Source organism: Larus michahellis, chromosome 8, assembly GCF_964199755.1.
Source record: "Larus michahellis chromosome 8, bLarMic1.1, whole genome shotgun sequence".
NCBI classification, from domain to species: domain Eukaryota; kingdom Metazoa; phylum Chordata; class Aves; order Charadriiformes; family Laridae; genus Larus; species Larus michahellis.
In genome coordinates, this window is record NC_133903.1 from 47,689,231 (window position 1) to 47,715,305 (window position 26,075).

Consider the following 26,075-nt stretch of genomic DNA (forward strand, 5'->3'; position numbering starts at 1 on the left):
CACAAATTTCAGCAGCCCCTATGTAGTAGCCCATCAGACTACCAAGTTCAGCCGCTGATGACACGTTTGATCTTCATAATATCCTGACATCCAAATGGGAAATGATTTCGACACGTCTGAGAATCCTCCTCTTTGCAATATGCCTGGAAGTCACTCACACGCGGCAGGCTTCCAGCCCGATTCCTCCGCAAACCCTGAAATTCTATCCAAGCCGTCCCAGGCTTCTGCACCTTCAGGACGTCAGCCCAGGTAACGAGCAGGATCTGCTCAGGGATTGCTAGAAGGGGTCCTACCTGGGGACCAACAGAGCACAGCGCTGGAGAGGTAAATGCTGTGATGCGGAGCTTTTTTTGGAGGATAGTGAGGTGCTGGGTAGACAGGGGAAGGAGGACTCACCGGGACTGTAGAGGGAACGCGACCTTGCTGTAACACCTCCCTAACAGGGTAGAATCATAGAATCATAGAATTGTTGAGGTTGGAAGGGACCTTTAAGATCATCGAGTCCAACCTTTAATCTAGCCTGACAAAAGCCACTTATAAACCATGTCCCTAAGTGCCCCATCTACCCTTTTTTTAAACACCTCCAGGGATGGTGAATCCACCACCTCCCTGGGCAGCCTATTCCAATGTTTAATAACCCTTTCAGTGAAAAAGTGTTTCCTAATATCCAATCTAAACCTCCCCTGACACAACTTGAACCCGTTTCCTCTCGTCCTATCATTTGTCACCAGGGAGAAGAGATCAGCCCCCATCTCTCTACAACCTCCTTTCAGGTAGTTGTAGAGGGTGATAAGGTCTCCCCTCAGCCTCCTCTTCTCCAAGCTAAACAACCCCAGCTCCCTCAGTCGTTCCTCATAAGGTTTGTCCTCCAGGCCCCTCACCAGCTTTGTAGCCCTTCTCTGGACACGCTCCAACACCTCAATGTCCCTCTTGTAGCGAGGGGCCCAAAACTGAATGCAGTACTCGAGGTGGGGCCTCACCAGTGCCGAGTACAGGGGGATGATCACTTCCCTAGTCCTGCTCACCACGCTATTCCTGATACAGGCCAGGATGCTGTTGGCCTTCTTGGCCACCTGGGCACACTGCTGGCTCATATTCAGCCAGCTGTCAACCAACACCCCCACGTCTCCCCAGGGTAGACGTGCCCTCAATATTGCTGCAGCTCATTTTACTGCTCTGCTGCTCTCCCTCCCCTTGTCTTATCTATTGACCATGGTAATTCTACTGGGCAGCAGTTTTGTCTCCTGGCTTGTCTACAGCAGAACCCCTTGGAGAACAGGACCACGGTCCCTTGTGTGCTGGTGGGGTTATGTCCATTCTCTTGATTATAGTCTGGTGGCGCTGTGTGGTGTTGATGTCGCTCAGAGCACTGCTTTTACAGATGAAGGTGGCTGGATCTGTCTATCCGGTGTGTCGGGCAAAGGTTCCTCACTTCATGGGGGCAGACGAACGGCTTCCAGACCTGAATTTGTCTGAGGACCTGCTAGAGCCTGAGCCTGGCTGCCTCTTACCTCCTCCCTCCTATAGCTTCATCCACCTGGGGGTGGGTGACTTAGAACACTTCACCCCGGCTGCTGGGGTATACGAGACTTCAAAGAAAGTAGCAAATGATGTCCGGGTTGTTTGTTAACAAGCCGCCTCTACCCACAGGTCGCTGGAAGCAGGTGAAAGGGTGAGGGGGAGCAGCAGGCACTCGGGCTGCCGGCCAAGCTGACTCATTGTTTACCGGGATGTTGCTGCTGTTATAAATCGCTGCCAGCAGCGCTTCACCAGGCTCAGCTCCAGCAGAGCAGGAGGGAGAGGGTTTTTACCTGCACCCGGCTGCCCATCAGGCCCAGGCGCGGGAGGAGCAGAAGAGAAGCAGGCGGGAAAAGGCATTCCGGACGCAGGGCCAGCATGGCGTCTCTGCTGGACAACATAGCCAGGCCTTCTGCTGTCGTTTTGCAGCTGTCTGTGGTCCTTGGTGTCATCTTCATAGTGCTGAAGGTGGCCCAGTTCTACCAGGAGAGGAAGAAGCTCATCAAAGCTCTGGAGGCATTCCCTGGTCCCCCGAAACACTGGCTCTATGGCCACAACCACCTGGTAAGGAGGCAGCTGGGCTCAACCTGGGCGGGCTTGTCCCAACAAATGTGGAAGATATCAGGCAGGATGTGAGGGGACACGTCTCCTGCTCTGGTTCCTTCCTACAGGAGTGCCAGGACTTTTGCAGGGCAAGCAGAAAGGGTGCCTGGATATGAGATGGGCATAATTCTGGTAGAAAACAAAGCCACATTGCTTGGGATCATGTGCTTAAACATGGAGTTAGGTGATTTCTGGGACTTCCATGCAGTTGTTTAAATATGAAAGCTGGAGAGGGACTTTTTACAAGGGCATGTAGTGATAGAATGAGGGGTAATGGTTTCAAACTGAAAGAGGGTAGATTTAGATTAGATTTTAGGAAGAAATTTTTCACCGTGAGGGTGGTGAGGCACTGGAACAGGTTGTCCAGAGAAGCTGTGGATGCCCCATCCCTGGAAGTGTTCAAGGCCAGGCTGGATGGGGCTTTGAGAACCTGGTCTAGTGGGAGGTGTCCCTGCCCATGGCAGGGGGGTTGGAACTCGATGATCTTTAAGGTCCCTTCCAACCTAAGCCATTCTATGCTCCTATGATTCTATAAAATGTCTCCCTTCTGCATTAAACCTTCTACAAAGAGTCTCTCCCTGTACAGCCACCTAAGAAGACATGGCCACAAAAGCAGGGCATTTTATCGCAGGGATTTTCATCCTTCTATAGTGAAGATATTTTTGCTTTCATGTTGCATGCCCACCTTGCACTGCTGAATTTAGAGAACACATGTGTAACATCCCTGGCCCGTTCACTGGGCATCCTGGCATTGTCCATGCCAGCTGTAGCTCCCAGGTGCAACACAGAGCCACTCTGATGCCAGGCCGTCCTAACGTGGCTCGACTGCAGCCAGGCCCCAGCGAGGGACTCTCCATGGAGCTGCCTTGTGCTGCAGGGATGCAGTGGCTCGGGCAGCTTTGCCACCTGTGCACAGTCCCTTTGCCATGCCCAGCATCTCCTCCAACTGCAGCATGGAAAGCCCCCCATGGCAAGTCCACCCACTCTCCCCCCGTTTCCCAGGAGAGGACATCTTGCCTGTGCTTTCCATGAAAGGGCAAGTTTAGCCTCTTCACTCCCTGGCATGTCCCTCTTTTTCTGCCTGAATTCAGTCCCTGCTTAACTGTCTTTGCAGATAACTAGCGATAAAATGTTACATCAGGTGGTGTCATGGGGAGAAAAATACCCCTATGCCTTTCCCAGATGGTTTGGACCAGTCCTGCCTTCTCTAATAATCCACCATCCTGAATATGCCAAAAGCATCCTTGGCCGAACGGGTAAGTGTCTACATTTGGTTCTGGGAATTCATGTCCTTGACAATTCCCTACCGAGAAAATCATGGGGAACTTGCCTGGGGTCGTCCCCTCTGCCAGCTTCCTTCACAGCTATTGCAATGCCTCCTTTGCTCCCCTTCACAAACTCCCACCCCACCCCAGGTTTCATGAAGCACTTTGTATTCTCATGCAAAACAGTGACCACGTGCCTGTTCTTCCCAGTCCGCTGTCTCCACTATTATTGGTCTTACTGTCTTCTATGACTTCTACCACAACAATATCTCTTTTTCACAGTAAAGGCAGTAATGTGGCTGAGCTGGCATGGCAATGGCTTTCAGAAGACATCTCAGGTCTTCTCCTCTGCTCCCTTCTGTGGAGCATCTTGCCTGTGAGTGATACATGAGTATCTCCAGTAACTCCCATCCATTGTTCTCATCTTTGAGATATGCCATGGTCATGTCTTTACCACACACATTTTTCAGTGTACTTTTTTCTGGTTTTCTCAAGTCCATTGAGGTTGTATTTGTAGAAGACCATTTTTAAACACTACTTCTAGTGTTAGAGTATTTCACATACTGAAATGAGACCAATTCTACCTAGTGAAGTAGAGAATAGACTCTAACTTCAATTTATCCTGAATTTTCATTTTTTTATTGTGTTGAATTCATTAGCTATTCATACTGGTTTGGTATCTATTTTGCTTTACAGATCCCAAGGCCAATATACCCTACGAATTCTTAGTTCCCTGGATTGGTAAGTCATTATCTTCCATTATACCTTTCAGCCACATTGCACATTTCAGCGGCTTCTCTCCTGTCTTCCTTTATTTTGCTTTCTTCCATTCTAAAACCAGAGCTTGCAAATGAGAGGGTTTGTTTGAGTGTGAGCATTAGTACCGGTGGCACCCACCTAGTCGTGGAGTGGAGCTCACCAGACGGCTTTGCCTTGGATCACACACCCGGGCCTTCACAAAGCAACCTTCAGTTGCTTTCAGGGTCAGAATGCTACCATGGATAACTGGGGTGAGACACACCAAGGACAGGAGGGCTCATGGCTTGCACACAGCTTTGAGGTAGTCCTCCAGGGTCCTGCTAACAACTGCCAGCGTGTGCTGCAAAAGACACCCAAGTATTTCATTTTGGGTAGAAAAATCCATCTGAGAGAGCAACTCCTGTGCCTCTGCCATCATGGGTTTGGTTTCAGGGTAGATTAGGTGTGCATAGCTGGTTGCAGTGAAGGACACATGGCCATGCTTCTCCATCCAAAGAGCACTGCTGTGAACGGCCTCAGAGAGGCTGGAGAAAAGGCTCCACCACCAACTCTTCCTCCTTCCAGACCCTGCACCCTTTTGGCCTCTGCTTGGCCAAAAGCAGGGGTAAGGCTGTCGGAGCCGTGATCAGAGTCTGGAAGAGCTGATTGTGCCTTTGTCTTCAGGGAAGGGGCTGTTGATCTTGGATGGGCCCAAATGGTTCCAGCATCGGAAGATGCTCACCCCAGCCTTTCATTATGACATGCTGAAATCTTATGTCTCCCTGATGTCAGAGTCGGTCAAAGTGATGTTGGTAAGAATCACCACTCCGGCTACTTTTGCCTTTCAATTGTGCACCAGCAAAAATAATCAAGTCTGGGAATAACTGAGGGGAAGAGACGGGACTTAGGTGGTTCCTAGAGTTTCATTGAACCCTTTGGATAGTTTTGAAGTTCTGAAATTGCTCCCCTCGCTTTCCTCTGGCCACTCCACTTACTCTCTCTTTCATCTGCTTTCCAATAAAATCAACCACTGCTAGAATATCCTTTCCTAGCCCAGTAATGGTAAACCTGGAAAAAGAAATGCACAGAAGATTTTGTTTAGATTCACAGAATATATAGTGATCTAAGGCCTCTGCTTGCAGAAAAAAAAGTAATTAGCAGTGTGGATCTGGGAAGAGGGACAGGAAAATATTACCTGATAAGGGCTACGAAGATGATTAGGGGACTGGAACACCTCTCTGATGAAGAAAGGCTGAGGGATTTGGGTCTCTTCAGTCTGGAAAAAAGACGGCTGAGGGGAGACCTTATCAACACTTATAAATACTTAAAGGGTGGGTGTCAGGAGGATGGGGCCAGGCTCTTTTCAGTGGTGCCCGGCGACAGGACAAGAGGTAATGGGCACAAACTTGAGCACAGGAAGTTCCACCTAAACATGAGGAGGAACTTCTTTACTTTGAGGGTGTCAGAGTCCTGGCACAGGCTGCCCAGAGAGGTGGGGGAGTCTCCAACTCTGGAGACATTCAAAACCTGCCTGGATGCGTTCCTGTGCAACCTGCTCTGGGTGACCCTGCTCTGGCAGGGGGTTGGACTAGATGATCTCCAGAGGTCCCTTCCAACCCTACCATTCTGTGATTCTGTGATTCTGATTGTAGATGGTAGTCTGTCCCTCCTTACCCCTGTCTCCACCACTAGGATAAATGGGAGAGGTACACAGAGAGGAAATCAGTGGAGCTCTTTCAAGACGTCAGCTTGATGACGCTAGACAGCATCATGAAATGCGCCTTTAGTTATAATGCCAACTGTCAGACTCAGAGGTCAGTGCCTGAACTTTCAAATCGTGGGAAAGCAAGCACTCCTGTTTCCCCACTCATGTTGCTAACACCAGCTTTAACCTTGGTCTCTTTACAGCAACTCAGACTATTATATCAGAGCTGTTTATGACCTGAGCTGCCTCTTGAGCAATAGAATCCAGACTTTTTCTTACAAGGATATCTTCTATGACTTGACTCGCAAAGGCCGAGAGTTTCAGGATGCCTGTAAGCTGGCCCATACCCACACAGGTATTTGTCACCCTTTCTCCCCAGCCCGGTCTCCCAGCTGAACCTCTCCCCAGGTGGCGTCTGGAGCAGCTCGGAGAGGGTTGCAGCATGAACTGGCCAGAGGGTTACACATTAAACAGAGTCCAAGCCGCTGACTGAGCAGACAAGTACATGAGCTCTCTGGAGGGGTAGGACACATCTAACAGGTTGATCATTCATCTATGCAGATAAGGTAATAAATGAAAGAAAGATGTTGCTCTCCGATGAGAAGGAACTTGACAAGATCCAGAAGAAGAGACACCTGGATTTTCTGGATATTCTTCTTTGTACCAAGGTGAATGTTTCAAATAATTGTATCAAATGCCCAAGAACATATCTGCATCAGCAGGGAGCTCACCATGCCTGGCTGGAGTTGCTGGCAAACAGCTTCCCCACTCCAGATTTCCTACCTTGGGGAAGTGTGGGTTGAAAGGAAAGGGAAGGAAATACAAATGTGTGAGATGCAGTGATTGAACACAAATAGCTGGGGCAGACTTTCATCTTCCTTGTTCATTTTCATTGAGCACATTAATAATTTAAAATAAGCGAGCTGTCAAAAACCAGAGAAGAATGAGATCTTTGGAAAGGTTATGGGGGGCCACCTTGGCTGTAGTCCTCTTAAGACATTTTGTTTCTTACCTTCTGTAGTTTTACCTTCACAGACATCCTCAGATACCCTGGACTCTGTTCAGGAAGGAGATACACTCTCTGCTCCCTCTGTCATTCTGGAGCCACTGCTTTCTTTTGCATCTCAATCCGAAACAAAAGCTGTCCAAACCAAACTCCTGAAAAATGTAACAGGGACCCTTGGTAGGGAAGGGATCAAATAGGGTGTCTTTCTGAAGGGCTGGCGTCTGGTATCCCACCGAAGCACAACTCCAGTTCTGTTGACTACAGACCTGGCAATCAGCAGGTCTGATGCTTCTCATATATGTTGGATATATTTTCTACGGGCTTACTTCCTAATGTACAAGACACAAGAGATGCCAAATCAGGCCTTTCTTCATCATCATCCAGGGTTATTTTTATACCCAAAGGAGCAAGTCCAGTCAATGTACACTTAAGGATTATATTCTCTCCTCTTGTTAGGATGAAAATGGAGTTGGGCTATCTGATGAGGACCTGCGTGCCGAGGTGGACACATTCATGTTTGAGGGTCACGACACCACGGCCAGCGGGATCTCCTGGCTCTTCTACTGCCTGTCATTACATCCAGAGTACCAGCAACGGTGCAGGGAAGAGATCCAAGGGATCTTGGGAGACCGAGATAGCATTGAGTGGTGAGCTAGGACTCCTTACTCCTTTACTTTGAACTCTTTTCTCTCATCCTGAGACGGAAATTTTATCCACCTTATACTGCATCTGCACTGGAGCATTCTGCTTTTCATGTAGCAATGCTGGCAGCAAAAGGAGAACTAGAAGGAGAAACCCCAACAGGAGATGGAAGACACAGTGGTCCAGCCCACCCAGTTACCCATTGCTGGTGTCCGCATTGCTGGTGTCCTCATTGCTGCCACTCAAACACAGCCTGACCCCTGGTTTGCTTTCAGGGACGATCTTGGGAAGATGACTTACACCACAATGTGTGTCAAAGAGAGCCTGCGCCTGTTCCCACCGGTTCCTGCCGTGTCCCGATACCTCTCTAAACCCATCACATTTTCCGATGGACGCAGCTTGCCAGCAGGTCTGTTGAGTTTGTTTATCCTTCATGCTGCTGGCCATGACAAGTGGTGCATCCGTACTAGAGCTGCTGTGCCAAGGGGCTGGTAGGGCTTCCAGACTCTCCTCTCTCCCCAAAGGGCTGTGAAGGGCCCCCACAGCTCACCATTACATCTCTACTGTAAGGGTGGATGGAGAGTGTCCAAGGACACACTCCAGGGCACTGGGGCGCACTGAGGTGTTCACAGAGCTCACAGAGTTCACAGGGACTTGCAGAGTGTTGATCCTGGCCAAGAGTAAAATTTCACCCACCGGTACCGGTACCAAAATGAGTCCCAGCCCTGAGGCCACTATTTCTTCCATGTGAGGGCTTCAGGAGGTGACCTGTCTGGACAGGCTGGGAATTTTCCATGCCACATCTCCTGCAACAGTGCCTGCAGAGCCCAGGGAGGGAGAGCATCCCACAAACACCTCTCCTGGGTCTTCATTCTGAGGTGTCATGAGCTTTTTCTCACTTTTCTTTTACAGGCTGCCAGGTTGGACTGAACATATTTGCTATTCACAGGAATCGGGATGTGTGGGAGGACCCTGAGGTATTTCACCTTTATAATAAGAAGGGGTAGATGATCTCTGAGCCCAGACATCCGCTCCCCTTGAACAAGGCAGCCTGTGCCTCCCTGCTGTGTTTGGGGTTTTTTTCCTCTCTTATTCCAACAGTCCATACCCAAATGTGAAATTCAATGAAGTTACCAAACAGTCCAAAGGCTTTGAATGTGACAAAAGTCCTGGGAAAGGGTGTTGAATAGTCTTCATGCACGGTGACACAAACACGGTCAGACTGTTTTCAGCTGCCACAGACAGACTTAGGTCCCAGCATGATATGAGAAGTACCGAGCCCTCCAGGCAGTGTGTGATTTGAAGCTGTATCTTAGAGGCTTCAAGGAAAAAAATAGCTGAGAAACCTAAAGGAGGGTGTGCAGTTGCCTCTCTCCAGTGGCTGTCTGGAAAGCCAGGATCAGGCATCTCTGGACTGGAGGGAATCCGGCCTGATCATTGCTGCCACAGATGAGAAAACACCTGCAGGCATCTTGGGTACTGTAGTGGGTGATCTGGATATCTCCAAGGGGAAGATCTGCACAGCCACCAGCACCCTCTTCTCATCCACCCAGTGGCTTTGTAGACTGATGCCTGTCAGCTGCGGCCCCCCCAGGAAGGGCAGAGACCACATCCAGCCACACCTTGGGGACAGGGGAAGAACCTTGTCCTGCTCATCTCAGACCAAATGCTGACCAAATGGCCTTTGTTGCTCCCACAGATTTATGATCCCCTGAGGTTTTCTCCAGAGAACTCGGCACAGAGGCACTCCCACGCTTTCCTGCCTTTCTCTGCTGGATCCAGGTGGGAGACCCTTCATCCCTCTCCTTCCCTGTAGGCTATCTTGCATGGAGGACCTAGCTCAGAGCCAAGCTCCTGAAGCTAATCCTTCCTCAGTTCCCATGAACCAACTCAAGCAGGATTTCCGTAACTGGATCTCCACCATGCACCATCAGCTCCAGAGCGTTTCCCACACCCCAAGCTCTGTGGTCACCGTGGGGTTTCACACAGTGGTTTTGTGGAGTTGTTTACATTTTCTGTTGCCTGCATTGGGAACGTGGGCTCCCTTGTTTAGGGGTGAATACCTGGTGCACCTCAATGTCAAGCTGGGTCCAAGTCTCTGTGGTTCCCGTACTGTATCAGCAGACAGATCCGGGATACTGAGGTCTCAGTAACTTGCAAGAGGACATACTCCACACAGGGCCAAAAATAACCTTTCTGAGGTGTCTGGGATCCATGCAGCACTTCCTAGTGAAGTGAGCCCCAGTTCTCTCAATCTCATATCTTTTTTCATGTTTATTAATAAAAAGCAGCCATAACCCACCGCAGAGCTGGATGCATTTTGGAGTGGCATCAGGAGATTGCTAGACAAGCTGCGGGGTCATCCTCGCAGCAGCTGGAGGTCCCCCAGCTTGTGTGTGGGCTGAGCCCAGCTTGGGGGCAGTCCGGGATGAAGGCAGCAACTGGAACATTTGTCATCCTCTCGCCAGGAACTGCATCGGGCAGCAGTTTGCCATGAACGAGATGAAGGTGGCGCTGGCCTTGACCCTGCTCCGCTTCGAGCTCTGCCCCGACCCAACCAAGCCTCCCACGCTGATACCACAGTTGGTCCTCAGGTCCAGCAACGGGATCCACCTGCATTTGAAGAAGATCCGCTGATCCCGTGGGGTACCACAACGGGGGGCAAGAACTTTCCCAAAGACTGCCCTCCACCCAGAGATTTAAGAGGGGGACACCGAACAGACCCACCATGGCCACCTTGGACCTCTCCCATATTAACACCCTCCGCTGCCATCCAGGGGGGCACGCAGATTCCCCCGCATCACACACACACAGAACCCAGCGGGTCCAGGTCCCCTCCTTGCATGGGGAAGGGCACTGCCAAGGGGGTTTCACAGCACAGCCATGGCTCAGATGGGCATCCTCTGCGGGCATCCTCCGTGTCCTGCACATCTCCTCACCTCCAACCCGCCCTCACACACTGCCTGGTGGGACTTCTGTCACCTGCCTGTCTGTTTGCACCGCCGCCATTTCCCGGCTTGGGCACGGCGATGAACAGTGTCGGTGTGGTTTGTACGGGCGTCGACAGCCTGGATGCTGCCCAAACATGCCGTCCCTTCCTTGCCTCCAGCCTGGGTGTGCCGGGGCAGGAGAGCTCCTCCCCGCAGCCGCACTGCATCCCCACGCACCACCCTCCGCATTATTCCCCTGTAATCCCCTCTGGGGCTGGCATCGTGCCTGCCGTTACGGAGACAAAAGCCAGCGGGTTTTTCTTGCCCTGGAGTTGAACTTCCTTGAGCTGAGGGTGCTCAGGAGCCGTGACACCAGCTAACCTGGAGAAGGCACTCACCGCCCTCAGAATCATGCGTGATCGGTCCTGTCCTCCTCTCTGAAATGAGAATAAAGCCTTATGGAGATACTCCCCAAGCGTGGCTTCGGCTTCCTTTGCATTTGGGGGGTCAGGGGATACAGGAGGAGTCCTGGCAGCCCGGAGGCAAAGCTGTGCCCAAGGGTGCAGCCCTGCGAGTGTTTTCTCAAGCCACAAGGGCTGTTTCAGTGGGTTTGCCCCCCCCCGTTGAGCCTGAGGAGCCTGCTTCCACCCCTCCCATGCCGTGGGTCACCAAGCCCTCACCTCTGCCTCCGGGGGTTTCCGTGGTAAGAAAACACTTGTAACACTGTGGGGGTCAAACAAAATAAAACAGAAATCACCCACACACACACACTCAAAAGGTGGCAGCCAGAACAAAATCAGCCTGCAAAACAAATTAAAAAAAAAAAGCCCCAAGAGGGAGCATAAGTCTGCATCAAGCGCTTTTCTGCAGAGGCTGAGAACTGACTGCTCACTACATGAGTGAGCTGCCCAAGGCACGCAGGCGGGCACTGGCCCTGGCCCCGAGCTCGTTTCGAGGGTGCAGGGACCCACTGCAGACCTTCACCCCAGCTCCCAGGCCAAGGGAGACCATCTGGGTGAGCTGCAGGTCTGGGGTGGGAAACTTATCACTAGGTGGCAGTGGGAGACACAGAAAAACCCAAAGTCCTCCCTGGTCCCTGGCAAAACCCCTTGAGCTTGGCAGGGAGCGTGGCCAGGCCCAGCAAGGCAAAGGATGGGCCACATCCCTGGGGGTGCCTCCATCCCCATCCCGTCCCAACCCTCAGCCATCCAGGGCAGTGGAGCAGGCCCCGCTCTGTCACAGTCCCCAGCAGGATTACCCAAGGCACAGGGAATGCTGGTCACTGCGAGTGCCCAGGCACTCATCAGGCATCAGGGGAAACTGAGGCACAGAGAACTGCCATGGTAGAGACAAGGCCGTTTGTCCAGCTCTCGCCTATGGCAATAGTATCATCAGCCAAACCGTGTCCATCTTTCTGGGCAGATCAACTCTGCTTGTGGCCATACGAGGACAACCAAATCTGAGAAACTGCCCATCTGAATAGACCCCTGCAGCTCCCTGCTCCCCGTCTCTGCTGCTTGCTGCATCTTCAGTTTGAGAAACAAAGCTCCTCTAGGGCTGGATCCGGACGTTCGTTTCGGCTGTGTCGATACCGAACAGGGCAGGGATGCTGTGAATAACCAGCAAGGTGCAGTTTGCATTTATTTTGTAAGGCAGCTGCAGACTGAGTTCCTCTTCTCCCCACTCCCTCCCCTTCTCACCCCAGGAAGGTGCGGGGTGCAGGTTGTGTAGGTGCTGATGCCACCACCCTCGCACCACTGGTGGACTCAGGCTGGTCTCCAGGGTCGGACTCCAGCTTCTCCACAGCTCCAGCACAGAGAGGCCGTTGGAGGGCAGCAGTTTGATGCAGTTTTTCCTTACTGGCCCTATTTGTCAGACATTTCAGCCACCCGTCGGGGAACGTGCAAGCCACCTTGCAGCTCTGCTCATCCACCCTCAGCTTGTGGTCCCAGCAATCACAGAATCATAGAATCATAGAATTATAGGGTTGGAAGGGACCTCTGGAGATCATCTAGTCCAACTCCCTGCCAGAGCAGGGTCACCCAGAGCAGGTTGCACAGGAATGCGTCCAGGCAGGTTTTGAATGTCTCCAGAGATGGAGACTCCACCACCTCTCTGGGCAGCCTGTGCCAGTGCTCTGACACCCTCAAAGTAAAGAAGTTCCTCCTCATGTTTAGGTGGAACTTCCTATGCTCGAGTTTGTGCCCATTGCCTCTTGTCCTGTCTCTGGGCACCACTGAAAAGAGCCTGGCCCCATCCTCCTGACACCCACCCTTTAAGTATTTATAAGTGTTGATAAGGTCTCCCCTCAGCCGTCTTTTTTCCAGACTGAAGAGACCCAAATCCCTCAGCCTTTCTTCATCAGAGAGGTGTTCCAGTCCCCTAATCATCTTTGTAGCCCTTTGCTGTACCCTCTCCAGCAGTTCCCTGTCCTTCTTGAACCGGGGAGCCCACAACTGGACACAGCACTCCAGGTGCGGCCTCACCAGGGCAGAGTAGAGGGGGAGGATGACCTCCCTCAACCTGCTGGCCACACTCCTCTTGATGCACCGCAGGATGCCATTGGCCTTTTCGGCCACAAGAGCACACTGCTGGCAGCCCCTGGCCACCAAGACCCAGCCCAGTCTCCTTGGTGGTGGCTTGCAAAGGAAACTAGGAGGCACTTGAAGATGTCCCTGTGGCATCTCCTGGTTTGGGCATGGGGGAACAAGACCAGAGCAGAAGTTAGACCTGTTGAGGACCCACAGATGCTGCCCATTCCTGCCTCCATACAATGCCCTGCTTGGCCGCCCAGCCCTGTGTTTTGAGGCCATCACCCTCCTCACTGCCATGACCGAGCTGCTCGTTTGTTTTCCAGCAGTCCTCCTGACTGTTACGAACGGCCAAACCCCAACCACTTCCAGCGGAGACCTTTCCTGGGGAAACCACTCTGGGAAACATGCTCAGGAAAGAGAGGCAAATCTACTGCCGTTTTTTATGCAAAATAAAAGGATCATTATTCCAGGCAATTCTGACAATAATCAAGGTAACCTGAGCCAAACGCTTTAAAGTCTTTTCCCACGAAGAATGATGCTTAACCCAAGTTTGCAGTTTGAAGGACCAAAGCTTTTGGGGGAAGATCTCGCAGGACTGATGCATTGCGGAGCCATAACGCAGTGGCAACCAGGAGAAAATTCTTCCACTTTTCAGCTTATCCAGGTCAAACGGGGCAACCCAAACATCCCCCCCGCCTTCAAATGCTGGCAGTTTCTGGACAGCAGCGTGTTCAAGATAACCTCCTCTGCCAAGCCAACGCTAAACGGCTTCGAGAGCAGCAAAAAGCAGCGCGAGGAGCCGGGCAGCACCCGATGACACAGATCTAATCGCCCGAGCATTTGCCCCAAATGTCTCCCTGCCAGACGGTGACATTTCTGCGCTGTCTCGGCTCTCTCCCTCCATCACCATGGCTACAGCAGCCGCCAATCCACGGGCGAGTCCTCCCAGGGTACCACCAAACCCTCTGGGAGATGCTACAAGAGCCAGCCCCTTTGGCAGGGAGACACTCCGGGGACCCTGGGACTGCCCGTAGCACCAAAAATTCCCCTTTTTCTTCTTTCCCTCCTCCTCTTTATTTTTTCTTTCTCTGTCTTTTTTTTTTTTTTTTTTCTTCTTTTTTGAAACACAAACAATGGAGCTAAAAGGTTGGGTATCAGGCCGATAATCATGAATGACGTGTCGTTATTACACACCACACATTCATTATCTCCCACTCCAGCCATGTCACAGGCGGCTGGAGGAGGGCAGATAACGGGGTGCCTTCATGCAGATGGCTTATTATCAGGATGTTCCAGGAGGGGCTTTAAGACAGTTAGTGATGCTGTTTGCCAGTTAAAGATTAGAGACCCCAGAGAATAATTAACAATCCCAAAACCCAGTTTTTCTGCTGGATTCTTCTGCTTTCTCCCCCCTCCCCCGTCCTCTTTAATCTATTCACTCTGGCAGGTGTAATAAAGTGATAAGGACAGGCTCCGGGGATGTTTGTTTGGCTACTACGAGTGCATAAACCAACAATGGATGGTATTTTACTTCTGGCTTTCAGTGGCTTGAATTGAGACCAAAAACTTTGCAGCCCCCTTTGCCCACACACAGCCACCCCTACACGCCACGCTCCCAGCTCCCACCTGGGTGGCTGGGCTCCTTGCCTGGCCCGAAGGACCACGGTGGTGTGACAGACACCCTTTTTGCTTCTAGAGGTCCAAATCGCATCGCTTGGGTGTCAAGGTACCTGGCGTCGAGAAGTAAACTCCAGGCTGCACTGCTCAGGGCCAGGGCTGGAGCTGGTGGTCCTTCCAGCAGCAGTTTACCTGCATATGGCGAGTCTTTAATTAAACCACCTTGGAATAATTCACGTATCCTCAGGACCAGGCAGCGCTGGCCCACCTTTGCCAGTGGTTTAACGCAGCTACGCACATTGGGCTGTGCGTGGACTTCCAAGGAACGAGGTAGGTGTCCACCTGCCCAAGATGCTCCAGGGTCATGGTCACAGCTGGAGCAGAAACATCTTAAACCTCTGTGGCTGAATAGCCTTGCTAACCTCAGGGAGACTGGGGAAGCCTAAGGGTAAAGGTTGGCTTTCAACAAGATGCCCTGTTGTCTGGGGGTCCAAGGGATGAGTTGCACCCTCCTAGGCCACAAAGGAAAGCTGTGATACATCTTGTAACACAAAAAGAACATTCTGAATATCTTCTGCCCTAAAGGAGACCATCCAGTCCACAGCAGGTGCCAAGCCTCAATGCTTTCCTGAAGCCCAAGCTTCAGAGATACTGGCATTATGGAGTGAGGGGTAGGATGGAGTACCCACGGGTGTCCTTCACCTTCATCGTTGGGCTTGGGGTGACTTGTGGAGGACACGGTCACTCCCCATGTTGAGTGGAGAGAGGTGCTGGGGAGGATTTGGTCCCCAGGCAAGTTGGCTCAGGGCCCTTCAGAGAGGTCACCCAGGCTGTTGGAGGTGCCCATCACCTGGGGGCTATCAGGTACAGCCCTGGCTCTGGAGAGCATCCCCCAGCTCACAGGGTCAACGCGGTGTGTGCGAGCGCCACGACGCCAGAAGTTGCCTTCCCGATCACGCTCATCCTGCCAGGGAGGGAGAGACAGCATTGTGCTTTAAACAGCATCCCCGACCCTATCAGGGAGAGATGAGATATCCTAATTATGGCAGTACAGGCGAGGATCCGGGCTGTATCAGCCAGCACAGAAAGGTAAACAAGAAATATAACAATGGACCCTTAACACTCATTAGCTGTGTCAGATAATACCTCACTTTTCTCCCTTTGGGGCTTAAAATCTAATTAAGATTTTCCAACAATAAATTTCATTTATGCTTGCTCCCTTTTGTTCTTTTTAGGATCACAACGAGAAGCATCCGCGAGCCGGCTGCACAGCTTGCGGGAAGGCAGCCCGCTTCGCACAGCCAGCCTCGGATCGTGCTTGACGGACAAGGGAAACTGAGGCAGGACGGCATCACGGACTGTGCGGAGGTGAGGTCCTCCCCAGGGAGGTAACACGGTGGCTCTTGCAAAAGCTGTTTTCCCCAGGAAAGTGAACTCTGAAGGGGCGCTGTCTGGGTTAAGACCAAGCATCAAGGTTCCCTGGCTTGCCCAAAGCACGTAGCGGTAGAGCCCCATCCCTCTCCTTGCTTGGACCTAGGGCCATGGGAGGGTCCCATTGGGAAAGGGACGCCGAGACCCACCAGGGTCACCTCCACTCCAAACCTGCACCCAGGCACTGCTGGGGGAACGTCTTGGACAAGCATCGTGTATTCTGGGTGTGCGCAGGGCAGGGAATAAACTCCTGCTGTTACTCATTATAAGGATGCCGTTTCTAACTCCTTTTGCAACCGAGAGGTAAAAATTAATGGGTTCCCGTCCTCTCGCCACACCCCCAGCCCGAGTGCTGACGCGGCGGGAACGTGCAATGACTAATCCTCCTTAAACCCTGCTGAGCGAAGCATTACCGCTGAACTCCGGGAGCTTGTTTTTTTCCAAACCCGCGTGACGTTTGGCGTCCGCAAGAAAAAAAACATGGGAGCAGCATCCATCAGGGAGATGAGCGGGGAGGTCCAGGACCCAGCCTGGGGCTGGCTCAGCCTCCAGCTGCCCCAGGGAATGTGGTAGAAGGGGGGACCGGCTCTGTCGTGATGCTGGGGACGGCGGCCATCACTCCTCCACACCCAAGGGCTTGACCCCTCTAACCCTTCTGCCTGTTTTCTTCTGTCCCCACGCAATTTCTCAACTGGAGCCGTGATTTCTCAATGCCGAGTCTTGAGGGCATTTTCAAAACGTTTGCCTAAGTGAGGCTCTCAAGGGAGATGCCTTTCAGGGTGGGTCTCTTACTGGAAGGCTCCTGTCTCACTCCTGTGCCCGAATTTTTGTGTCACCACCTGCTAGGAACACCAACAGCCTCAGCTGCAGGAAGTGAGACAGTGGATCATGGCCGGTGGTGGCACCAGGGTTGAGCTCCAGCCCCTGGCTCCATCCCAGCGGGCTCCCGGCGGTGGGAAGTGGCTGAGCTCTCCATCAGGGCTGTCACAGCTTCACTTCAGGGAATACCCGGCAGGTTGCGGTGGTTTAGGAAAACTGGGCTTTTTGCAAGCCAGATGCCTGCACCGTGCTAGGCAGCACCTCCTCCAGGCTCAGGGCTTTTAAGGTCATCGGCTAGAGCAGGGGACCAGGGCACAGCCCTTGCAGCAGGAAAGCCCATTCAGGGTTGAAACATGCAGAGCAGGAGCTCTGCTAGTGAGGGGCAAAGCAGCACCTCCAGCCCCAACACCCAGCTGCCTGTTTCTGGCATCGCTGCCTCCAAACAGGCCTCCAAAGCACCTCCTGAAAGGAGACCAGGGCTCTCCCCAGACCCAAACCCACCACAGCTGCTGGTTCACAGCAGGGCTAACATTTCCTCTTGCCTCCACGCTCAGCAGAAAGCGAGAGCAAGGGGTGGCTGAGGTACCCAGTGTCCTTCTGCCATCTCCTCCCGCCACCTCCTTCCCTTTGTGTTTGCACAGCCCCAAGCACAGCAGAGCCCAAAACCACCCTGCTCCCCCCAAACCCAGGGGCTACCAAAAATGTCCCTCTCATAAATCCCCCATCCCATCCCTCCCAATCCTGCTCCCCGGGTTGCCCTTGACTGCAGAACCCCTTAACCCTTTCCTCGCTGCTCAAGAGGAGGACCCTGCACGCTGCTTGGGTAACTGATGTCCCAGGGAAGGCCAGGCCATTACAGGTCTCTCATTTCAATCTGCAAATGCTGTGTCTTGGGAGCGCTCATTGCTCCCACGGTGATCCCAGCGCTGTCCCTACCAGGGCGAAAAACGAACCCTGGTTAATGAACAGCCCAGCAGGAGCAGGTTGCACCATGGCCAGTTGCCCCAGGGAGAGTCAGCACTGCCCGGAGCAGCCCCCAGACACATCCTGGCAATACCAGTAAGTGATTGCCATTCGCAGCCTCCAGCCCCAGGAATGATCCACAGTTGGCTATGGGTCTGTGCCCTGTGACCAGCGGGATTCAGGGAGTGCTGCCTTTCACCCGTCAAGCAACACTGAGAAGCACTGGGTTGGTGCCGTGCCTCAGTTTCTCCATCTGGCGAATGGAGAGGAATGACGCTCACCTCCCCATATGGCCCCTCACGGCTCTGGGGGGCCCCAAATGCTGAGCAAAAAAAATGCTCCACCTTTTTGTCTCCCCTGTTGACACAGAGACACGCACAAAAGTGTTCCTGGCTTCATCCAAGTGAGGAAATAAGAGATGGATCCAACCCAGGAGGGATCACAGGGGAGATGGGGGTGCTGACCCCTGTCTAAGCACCCTTCCCACCCCAGCACCACCTTCCCCGATGTCCCTCCCTGCCCAAATGCCTGAAGGCTGGGAGTGTTTCAAGAGGACGGAAAGTTCTTTGGGCGATTAGCAAAACAGCCCTCTCTGCTGTGGTATGGGCAACAATTCTCTTTATTGCTCACAGGGAAGATATGTACAGGGGAGAAGGTTTGTTCTGACATTCAAATGCATGGTGTAGGTTGTAAAAAGGAGGGTGAAATGGGGAGAAGGGTGGGCTTTTCACCAGCAGCTCCCTGGAGGGTGTCTGGTGATGTGGGGAGGTCCTGGGAACCCAGTGGGGATCCGTCCATGTCTGGAGCAGGTCAGCATACCCCTGGGAGCAGGAACATCAACCTCGCCAACCAAGTGGGGTGACCGCTGGGCAGGAGAGGTGGCACCTCTAGACCTCTCCTGGGGACTGAAGCCCACATGGACATCGTCCCCCGAGGCAGAAGAGCGTATCCCACAGGCGGGAAGGGAAAAGATCAGGAGATGGTGGTGCCGTGGAGAGGTCAGGGACCCACCGCACACAGGGCATGCTGGTGCATTGGATCCCTGTGAAAATGCCCATCGTAACAGTGGGAAGCAAAGTGAGAGGATGAAGGAGAGAGGACGGCCGGGGTGCCTGCTACATGGCAGTGGTGACCACCTTCTCCTCCAGCTCCAGGTTATTCTCATAGGCATGCTTGCTCTCTTTGGACCTGCGTTGGGAGGGAGAAACACAGAGGTTAGCTTGTCCCCAGCAAGACCAGCCTCCCCGAAGCCACCACCGGGGCCCTGCCCTTGCTGGTGCCAGCCGTGCATTGAGCGAGGGGCAAGGTGGGAAGGGCAGGAGGGGTCCCCCTGCCAGGGTGAGAGCCAAGCACGGGGTGGGAATCGCTCTAATTTTTAGCAAGGACTCTTGACAGTCAGAATCTGTGTGGTGACCTATGGCCACTTTTGGTCGTTTCCCCTGCTTGAAATGGGTGATGTAGGATAAGAAAAACGTGGTGTAGCAGGTTGCAAGGTGATGGATGGACCATGGGGCCCAGCTGCAAGGATGGGACGAGACCAGGGAAGGGGGGGATACTCCCTCACCACCTTCTCCTTAGACCCTGAAGAGGATAAATGCCCCCAGACCAGGTACATGGGACATCTGAGACCCTGAGTGGGAGAAGCTGTGGCTCTACGTGTCCGAGCCATCCCAAGGGGGATGGAGCAGAGCCCAGGAGCCATGGGCAGGGGGTTCTGAGCAAGTCCTTCACCTGAAGTCGGCTGCAGGGGTTACGTATTTCCCTTCATGGCCATTGGACATGACAGCCTCCGGCTTGTCCTCGACACTCACCACCGTCTCGGCATTTTCCCTGCAGAGGGAGAAGAGAGGAGCTGAGACAACAATGGAGGGGTCGTACCAGGGAGCAGCTCGTGACGGTGACAGTGCAGAGAAAGGGACTGTTCCAATGCTACAGAGATAATAAGGGACCTGGACGTGTGATCCTGGCCTCAGACACCCCCTTCCCAGCAGGACAAGGGCGAGGAGATTGCAGCAGGTTTGCAGGGGCCGTGCCTGGACACCAAGTGCCAACCCCCGTCTCTGGAGCTGGTACTCCCAGCGCCGGGCTGGCAGTCAGCACCGCTCATTTGTCAATTCGTGGGATTGTTTTCTCCCGCTAACTGGTTTTTCCAGTCTTCTTCTATGTAATCTGTTGCAAAATAGTCTCCTACGGTCCCAACTGACACCGAGAGGAATTCCGAGGCTCTGCCGGCACCGCAGCCCCGGCACAGGAGGGTGCACACATGCATGTCCATGTGTGCAAAACTCTTGTTCCTCTTGGATGCGAGTCTGGATCGCTCGCAGAAGGAACCACGGGGCAGGGACCGGGTGTTCAACCTCAGCCGGAGCCTAAAACCTCTGCTCTGGAGCAAGACCACGAGCCGAATATCCCTGGGAGGGTTTAGCCGTGGTGGGTGGGTGCAGGCCCACGCTGAGTGCACATCCCTGCCTCTTCCAGCGCTCTCCCAAGGGCGATTTGGGAGGCTTTTCCGAGGAACAGACTGGCATAAACAGGCGGTGGCTTGGGCTGATAGCTGCTTGTCACAGTGACAGCGCGGAGCTGGCAGCGGTCCAGGCTGCCAAGCCTCGCTGACGGCTCTTCTGAAGAGAGGCCAGATTAATTAAAACAAGCCGCCATCCCCCCCTCAAGCCCTCCTCAGCATCCTCTGCCTCCAGGCTGGGAAGAGGCAGCGGGGCACGGGCAGAGGTGGGAAACACCATCCCTGCCTCCCGCTCCGTGGGCTGGGGGCTCCTCCAGTCTGAGGACAAAGGTTTCTCTTTGGGAAAACAAAGACTGCAGCTGCACATCAGGCCATATAAATATATATATTTTGTGTATATCTATATATATACACACATTGCATTATGCATTGGCCCTGAATGCATCCTAAAGGACCCTCTTTAAATGTATCTGAGGCAGAAGCAGACCCCAAGTCCCCACCTCCCCATCCTGGAGGGGCTGCAAGGGATGTGCAGATACAAGAAGACTCCAGCACCTTTGGGTGCAAATCCCAAAGCGCCCGTGCTGGTGCAGAGGAACCGGGAATCAGTCTATAGGGCACTTTTGGTCTTCATCCCCTGTTGACTTTGGTCTCAGATTCAAGATCAAGTTACTGCAACTTAGCCAGTTAGCCTGGGTCAGCTGAGCAGGAGCAGCCACCTGTGGCTTTGCTTGGCCAGCAGCAGGCAAGAGGTAGCCAGTCCCGCACAGCCTTTTTCTGATGAATTAGGCCACCTCATTTGCCTGTGCCATGGGCTCCATGTGGAGAGCACTGCCATGGCTTGGCTACCTCCCTCTTCTCCCAGTTCTTCTCAGCGCCTTCTGCTGACTTGGCCCGGTCTGCTTTGCAGATGAAGCTGTTTGGGGCTTGTTTCCCCATGGATATAAGGCACCTGCGAATTGCACCCCCAAATCCATTGGAAACCAGGCTCAGGCCAGCCCCCCGAGATGCGTGCCGGCGTAAACCAGCCGTGATGATGCATCTCTCCTGTCTTTCTTGTGGTGGCATCTGAGTGCTCTGTTTGGGAGTGCCCCTGCACAGGGAGTAGTGGGGACGGACGGTGTACGCTCGCGGCTGGCAATAAGTAACAGGGAGCAGAGACCAGGACAGCAAGAAGAGGGCAGGGAGACCAGGACAGGGAGTCTTTGCTCTTCTTGCCGGGCAGCGATCACACTGTTCCCAGCCCTGGCATGGGGACGGAGATCGGCTGGAAGTGACCCGTGCAGAGGCAGCTAAGCCCAACCCGAAACAACCCCTGGGGCTCCCACACTTACACTTTCTTCTTACACCAGAACCTGTTGACCACGAAAACGATGGCCACCAGGACTAGGAACACAACCACTGCGATGACACCCTGCGACCACGGCTGGAGGCTGCCTCGGGCTGCAGAAGAATAAGGCGACACGTGTTAGAAATACATCCTCAGGCTTTATCTGCTGAGCTTCTCCCGTCCAGCTCCACCAACGTCCAGCCAAGAGCTCAGTCCCGCAAAGCCAAGCAGACCACGTTGCTATTGATCCAGACAGGCTTACCCAGGCGATAGCAGTGAAATAAAATGCAAATAACAGCAGTTTCACTGGCATTTGCATGTGGAGCGCGATGCCTTGCTGTTTTGGGGGCCCATATACACATACATACACATATGCAGTGGGGTGCAGATGACTCTGGGATGGGGGGACAAAGGGCTGGGGGACGTGGAGGGAGGGAAGGAGGATGTTTGCCCAAAGTGGCAGGGGAAGGAAGGCAGAGGGGTTTCAGCAAACTGTTCATTCTCCTTCCCCAGACGCCACAGATGTCATTTCTGGGTTATTTTCCAAATACTGCCTGGCAAAATAAGGACCCCGCCACAGGGACAGTGTAAAATTTGGTTGTCACTCTCGCAGCAAACAGTTGCCCGCGTGGATTTCGGTAAAATGCACCATTCAACAAGTTTCCAGAGCAGCAAACTGATTTACGACGGGAAATTGAAGGCTGAGGCGTTCAGAGCAACAGCCTCCAGCGCAAAGGCCAGGCGGGGCTGGCGGGGGGCCAGGCGGCTGGGGGGTGGTGGGGGGGGACAGCCTCATGGATTTGTTTTTCTCAATCGAGACCTGAGCAGTGATGCGGCCACGGGTGGGAAGGCTGCGAGATGTATTCCTGGATGTGGGAGGAACTCAAGGGTAGGGCGATGAGAAGAAGAAACCTTGTCCCCGTCCTTGCCGGCATGGCTGCTCCTCGCCTCCCACCAGCTACTGGGCAACGGAGCACTTAGACATAGTCAAACCCGTGCTTAAGTGTTGCCCTGAATATCAGCACCGAAAGGACACCTCATCCATGGGGACACAACCTCTTGGGATTTAATTAGTGATTTATAGAGGGGTAGCTTTTCCTCTTTCTGTCTGTCGAGATGCCAACCCTTGCACACAGGTGAGGTCCCTCTGTGCAGGTGGAGGATGCTCCCCGCCAGCCCCAGCATCAGCCTGGGGCCACTGGGACCCAGCTCCTGCCGCCGGCGCCCCTCAGGCTGAGCTGCCCCAGGAGTGGTGCCTTGGTACTTCAGTCCAGCTCAGGAGCTCTACGCTAGCTTCACATGTCTCACGGGAGATGAATCTCTGCTATAAACAGCAAATAATCTTTACTAGCGGCAATAAAGGTGGGTGGTGCGCTGCTCCGCATGTGCAAACTCCTCGACCGCTGCCAGCTCCATGCCGTCTCCGCTGCTGACAGCCCTCATCTCCTTCCTCTGGTTTTGGGGAGAGGGACTGTCCTTTGGTAAGACCTCCAGCTCCTCGCATCCTTACATCAAGAGGCTTTCATTTTAAAAAGCAAACAAGCAAACAAATGAAACACCACGAAACCCAAAACAAAGATCTTTTTTCCTCTTGGAAGTGGAACCAGCCTGGCCAGAGGACTCACCGCCTGTGCCAGTCCAAAAAAGCGATGGCACCCCGGAGCAAGTGGCCGAAAGAGCAGCCCCAAACAACAGCCTTCAGCCCCCCTGCCTCCCCCCAGAGACACTTGCCATGTTTACTGCACGGTCGCGGGGCCAAAACTCAAGCAGGAGGAATTCAGGCGGAAATTCCCTCTTGTATCAGCGTGTTTTGGCTGAAATCCCATCGCATCGGCAGGCTGATGGTGGGGGTACGTTGGGGCGGTTGCAGTGGGGAAGAGCAGGACTTGGTGCCCTCCTGCCCTATGTGATGGGTAGGGATGCTCCTGCCCCTGCTGCCCACCACCCCTGTGGGTCCAGCCCCGAACGCACCTATTGCCTCCAGGCTGAGCTTTGGCTCGCTTTGCTCCCTCCCTCGCTCTGCCCTTGGCTGTTAAATCTCGGCCAGATTTATTTATTAGTTGTGGTTTATTTTTCCTGTCGGGGCCAGGGTTTCCAGCCTCAGCCTAGAAGGGGATGGTCAGGTCCCACCCCTCCGTGAGCTTTCTGCTGGGGATACGGGAGTTCAAGGTCAACCAGGGAATGAAGTCAGCGATGACTGACAACGCCAAATTCGCATCTCGTGATCTTCAAGCAAAGGAGGCAAGGAGATAAGTGGTAGGAAATCTCCTCCGGAGCAGCCATACTCAGGAGGTACTGTGTGTTTTTGCAAGCAAAACCTCTCTCAGATGGCTGTTTCCACCAGATTTCAGAGCATCCAAAGACAAAAGGAAAAATACCAAACCAAATACCCTCTGGGGAGGGACTCTTTATCAGGGAGTGGAGTGATAGGATGAGGCGTAACGGTTTTAAACTGAAAGAGGGGAGATTTAGATTAGATATTAGGAAGAAATTCTTTACTGTGAGGGTGGTGAGGCACTGGAACAGGTTGCCCAGCGAAGCTGTGGATGCCCCATCCCTGGAAGTGTTCAAGGCCAGGCTGGATGGGGCTTTGAGCAGCCTGGTCTAGTGGGAGGTGTCCCTGCCCATGGCAAGGGGTTGGAACTGGATGATCTTTAAGGTCCCTTCTAAACCAAACCATTCTATGATTCTGTGATTAAAATCAAGAGGTTCTGGCTTTGAGAGACCATGTAGAACCTGCTGCAAGGGGAGATGAGGATGGCAGCGGGAATGGCAAATGCCTCCCCGTCAGGCTGAAATACCCCTGTGGGTGCAGGGAACTTGCACGGGCAGAAGAAAGGAGGAATGGGAACCAGGCGGAGGCAAGAGCTTGATAGCATCATCTTCTCAGGGAGTGAGCATGCGGATGGCAGCCCCCGGGGGCACCACCTGGCTGGAGGCTCACCGGAGCACACAAGAGGGATGGCCGAAAGGATGAGTCTTGCCTGTGGAAACAGGACCGTGTTCCTGGAAAAATGCTTTGCCAGGGATGTCCCTCCTGGGACAGCTTGTTCCTCGGGTTCTGCCACCTCCTCTGTGTTTCACCCCATGGCAATGGTAGGTTTTTCTCTCTCAAACAAGATCTTCTGAGCCAAACTAAGCAATGTGGGACCTGCACCCACAGCAGACATGCGTCCACACATCTGCAGCTACAAATGAGACCAAGCGGAGATGCCAATATAAGCCCTAGCGTGTGTTGTAACTCCATTTCCTTACTCAGCATCTGGTTTGAAAACACAAATCTGCTTTTTGATACGTCTTCCCCGAGTGCTTGGAAAGCATCGGCTGGTCCCTGTCTTTTCCCCTCTCCAAGGAAGCTGAGCCACGCTCTGAATCCTCATTAAAGGTTTCGGTTTTTTTTCTCTTTCCAGGCAACAGCAAAACTTTCAGTCCTGCTGACGGTGGAGACCCCAGCCTGTTAAATCCCCAGCAAGTTGATAAACAAATACAGGAAGAGCGGTCGGGGCTGGGGCATCAGAAGGAGAAAGGAGGAGGGAATTTTCCAGGACTTTGGCAGCATCAGATGAGTTTTAATTACTCCTCGTTATTTGTAGCATTTGACAAGTCCTTCCACAAATTTCCTAAAAATAATGCCCTGGTCATAGGAAGTTTATTAAGTGTTTGGGAAAGGAACAGGAGGGCGATTTGCAGAGGAAAATATTTGCTCCCTCACCTCAGCAATGATCAAAATTACAGATTAACAGGGAAAACTGTGAGCTCGGGGAGTGACCCAGCGCAATGCTTGCCCAGGGACAAGAGCGAGAAGAAAGGAAAAAAAAAGCCTTAAGAAAACAGGTTACTCATCTGGGTGCACAGTCCTGCCGGAGGTAAATCAGAGCTGCTTTATCCCCGCGTAAGCAAGAGAAATAAACCTTGGATGGCAGTTTCAGCCTTCGGCAAAACAGGTAGAAAGTCTCCATGTCCCGGCTCCGGCAAGACCTCCCACCCCACCGGACACCCACCCGTCCCCATCGCCCGCCGACGTGAAGCCAGAGCTGAAGCTCAGCCAGAAGCTGGGATGGTTTTTTTCCTCCTCTTAAGAGGCTTTTTCACAGTTGTCCCTTTTCCCCAAAGCCACCCCACCGAGCAGCTCCCACCTTCCCAGTGCTCGGCGCACCTTCCTGCCTTCCCCCTGCCTCAGTTTCCCTGGGATGCCAGGCAGCTGCCTGCACTTACCTTCCTGGCAGCAGGCAGGCTCCAGCGTCAGGAGCAGCCCCAGGAGGAGGAGGAGGAGGCGGCGGGCAGGCATGGCGGCAGGCAGGGCCACCGGCTCTCTCGGGGCGCGGAGGAGCAGCCGGGCGCCGCGCTCGGGCACGCCGCCCTCCCACAGGAATGAGCGCTCTGGTCAATTATCAAACGCATTAACAAGGGAGGCTAATGCTCACACCTGGTTATTCAAATCCTGCTGCGGGAAGGGGTGGAAGGAGGTGCCTCCTCTCTTTCTTCCGCGGAGGAGGCTGGTGGGGAATTTGGG

General features: G+C 53.3%; 2 protein-coding genes across 2 annotated transcripts; one reads left to right on the forward strand and one right to left on the reverse strand.

The window, feature by feature from the left end:
- Nucleotides 1-1,720: 1,720 nt before the first annotated feature.
- Nucleotides 1,721-10,882, forward strand: LOC141747216 (cytochrome P450 4B1-like). Its single transcript, XM_074597176.1, has 12 exons — nt 1,721-2,082; nt 3,236-3,377; nt 4,083-4,127; nt 4,809-4,936; nt 5,817-5,938; nt 6,033-6,184; nt 6,391-6,497; nt 7,292-7,482; nt 7,753-7,886; nt 8,390-8,454; nt 9,177-9,259; nt 9,946-10,882. Exons 1-12 carry the CDS (start codon nt 1,897-1,899, stop codon nt 10,112-10,114), a joined length of 1,524 nt encoding a protein of 507 aa, XP_074453277.1. The 5' UTR covers nt 1,721-1,896; the 3' UTR covers nt 10,115-10,882.
- A 7,526-nt stretch (nt 10,883-18,408) lies between these two features.
- On the reverse strand, nt 18,409-25,912 carry PDZK1IP1 (PDZK1 interacting protein 1). The gene is made up of 4 exons (XM_074597416.1): nt 25,778-25,912; nt 21,567-21,675; nt 19,503-19,601; nt 18,409-18,959 (listed from the first exon to the last, which is right to left on the reverse strand). Exons 1-4 carry the CDS (start codon nt 25,848-25,850, stop codon nt 18,887-18,889), a joined length of 354 nt encoding a protein of 117 aa, XP_074453517.1. The 5' UTR covers nt 25,851-25,912; the 3' UTR covers nt 18,409-18,886.
- Between the last annotated feature and the right edge of the window lie 163 nt (nt 25,913-26,075).

Coding starts and splice junctions, on each gene's coding strand:
- LOC141747216 (XM_074597176.1), top strand. CDS start 1,897: ATGGCGTCTCTGCTGGACAACATAGCCAGGCCTTCTGCTGTCGTTTTG. Junction 3,378..4,082: donor AAGCATCCTTGGCCGAACGG/GTAAGTGTCTAC, acceptor TTTGCTTTACAG/ATCCCAAGGCCAATATACCC. Junction 6,185..6,390: donor GCTGGCCCATACCCACACAG/GTATTTGTCACC, acceptor TCATCTATGCAG/ATAAGGTAATAAATGAAAGA.
- PDZK1IP1 (XM_074597416.1), bottom strand. CDS start 25,850: ATGCCTGCCCGCCGCCTCCTCCTCCTCCTCCTGGGGCTGCTCCTGACG. Junction 21,676..25,777: donor GCCTGCCTGCTGCCAGGAAG/GTAAGTGCAGGC, acceptor ATTCTTCTGCAG/CCCGAGGCAGCCTCCAGCCG. Junction 18,960..19,502: donor ACCCCTGCAGCCGACTTCAG/GTGAAGGACTTG, acceptor CTCCCAACGCAG/GTCCAAAGAGAGCAAGCATG.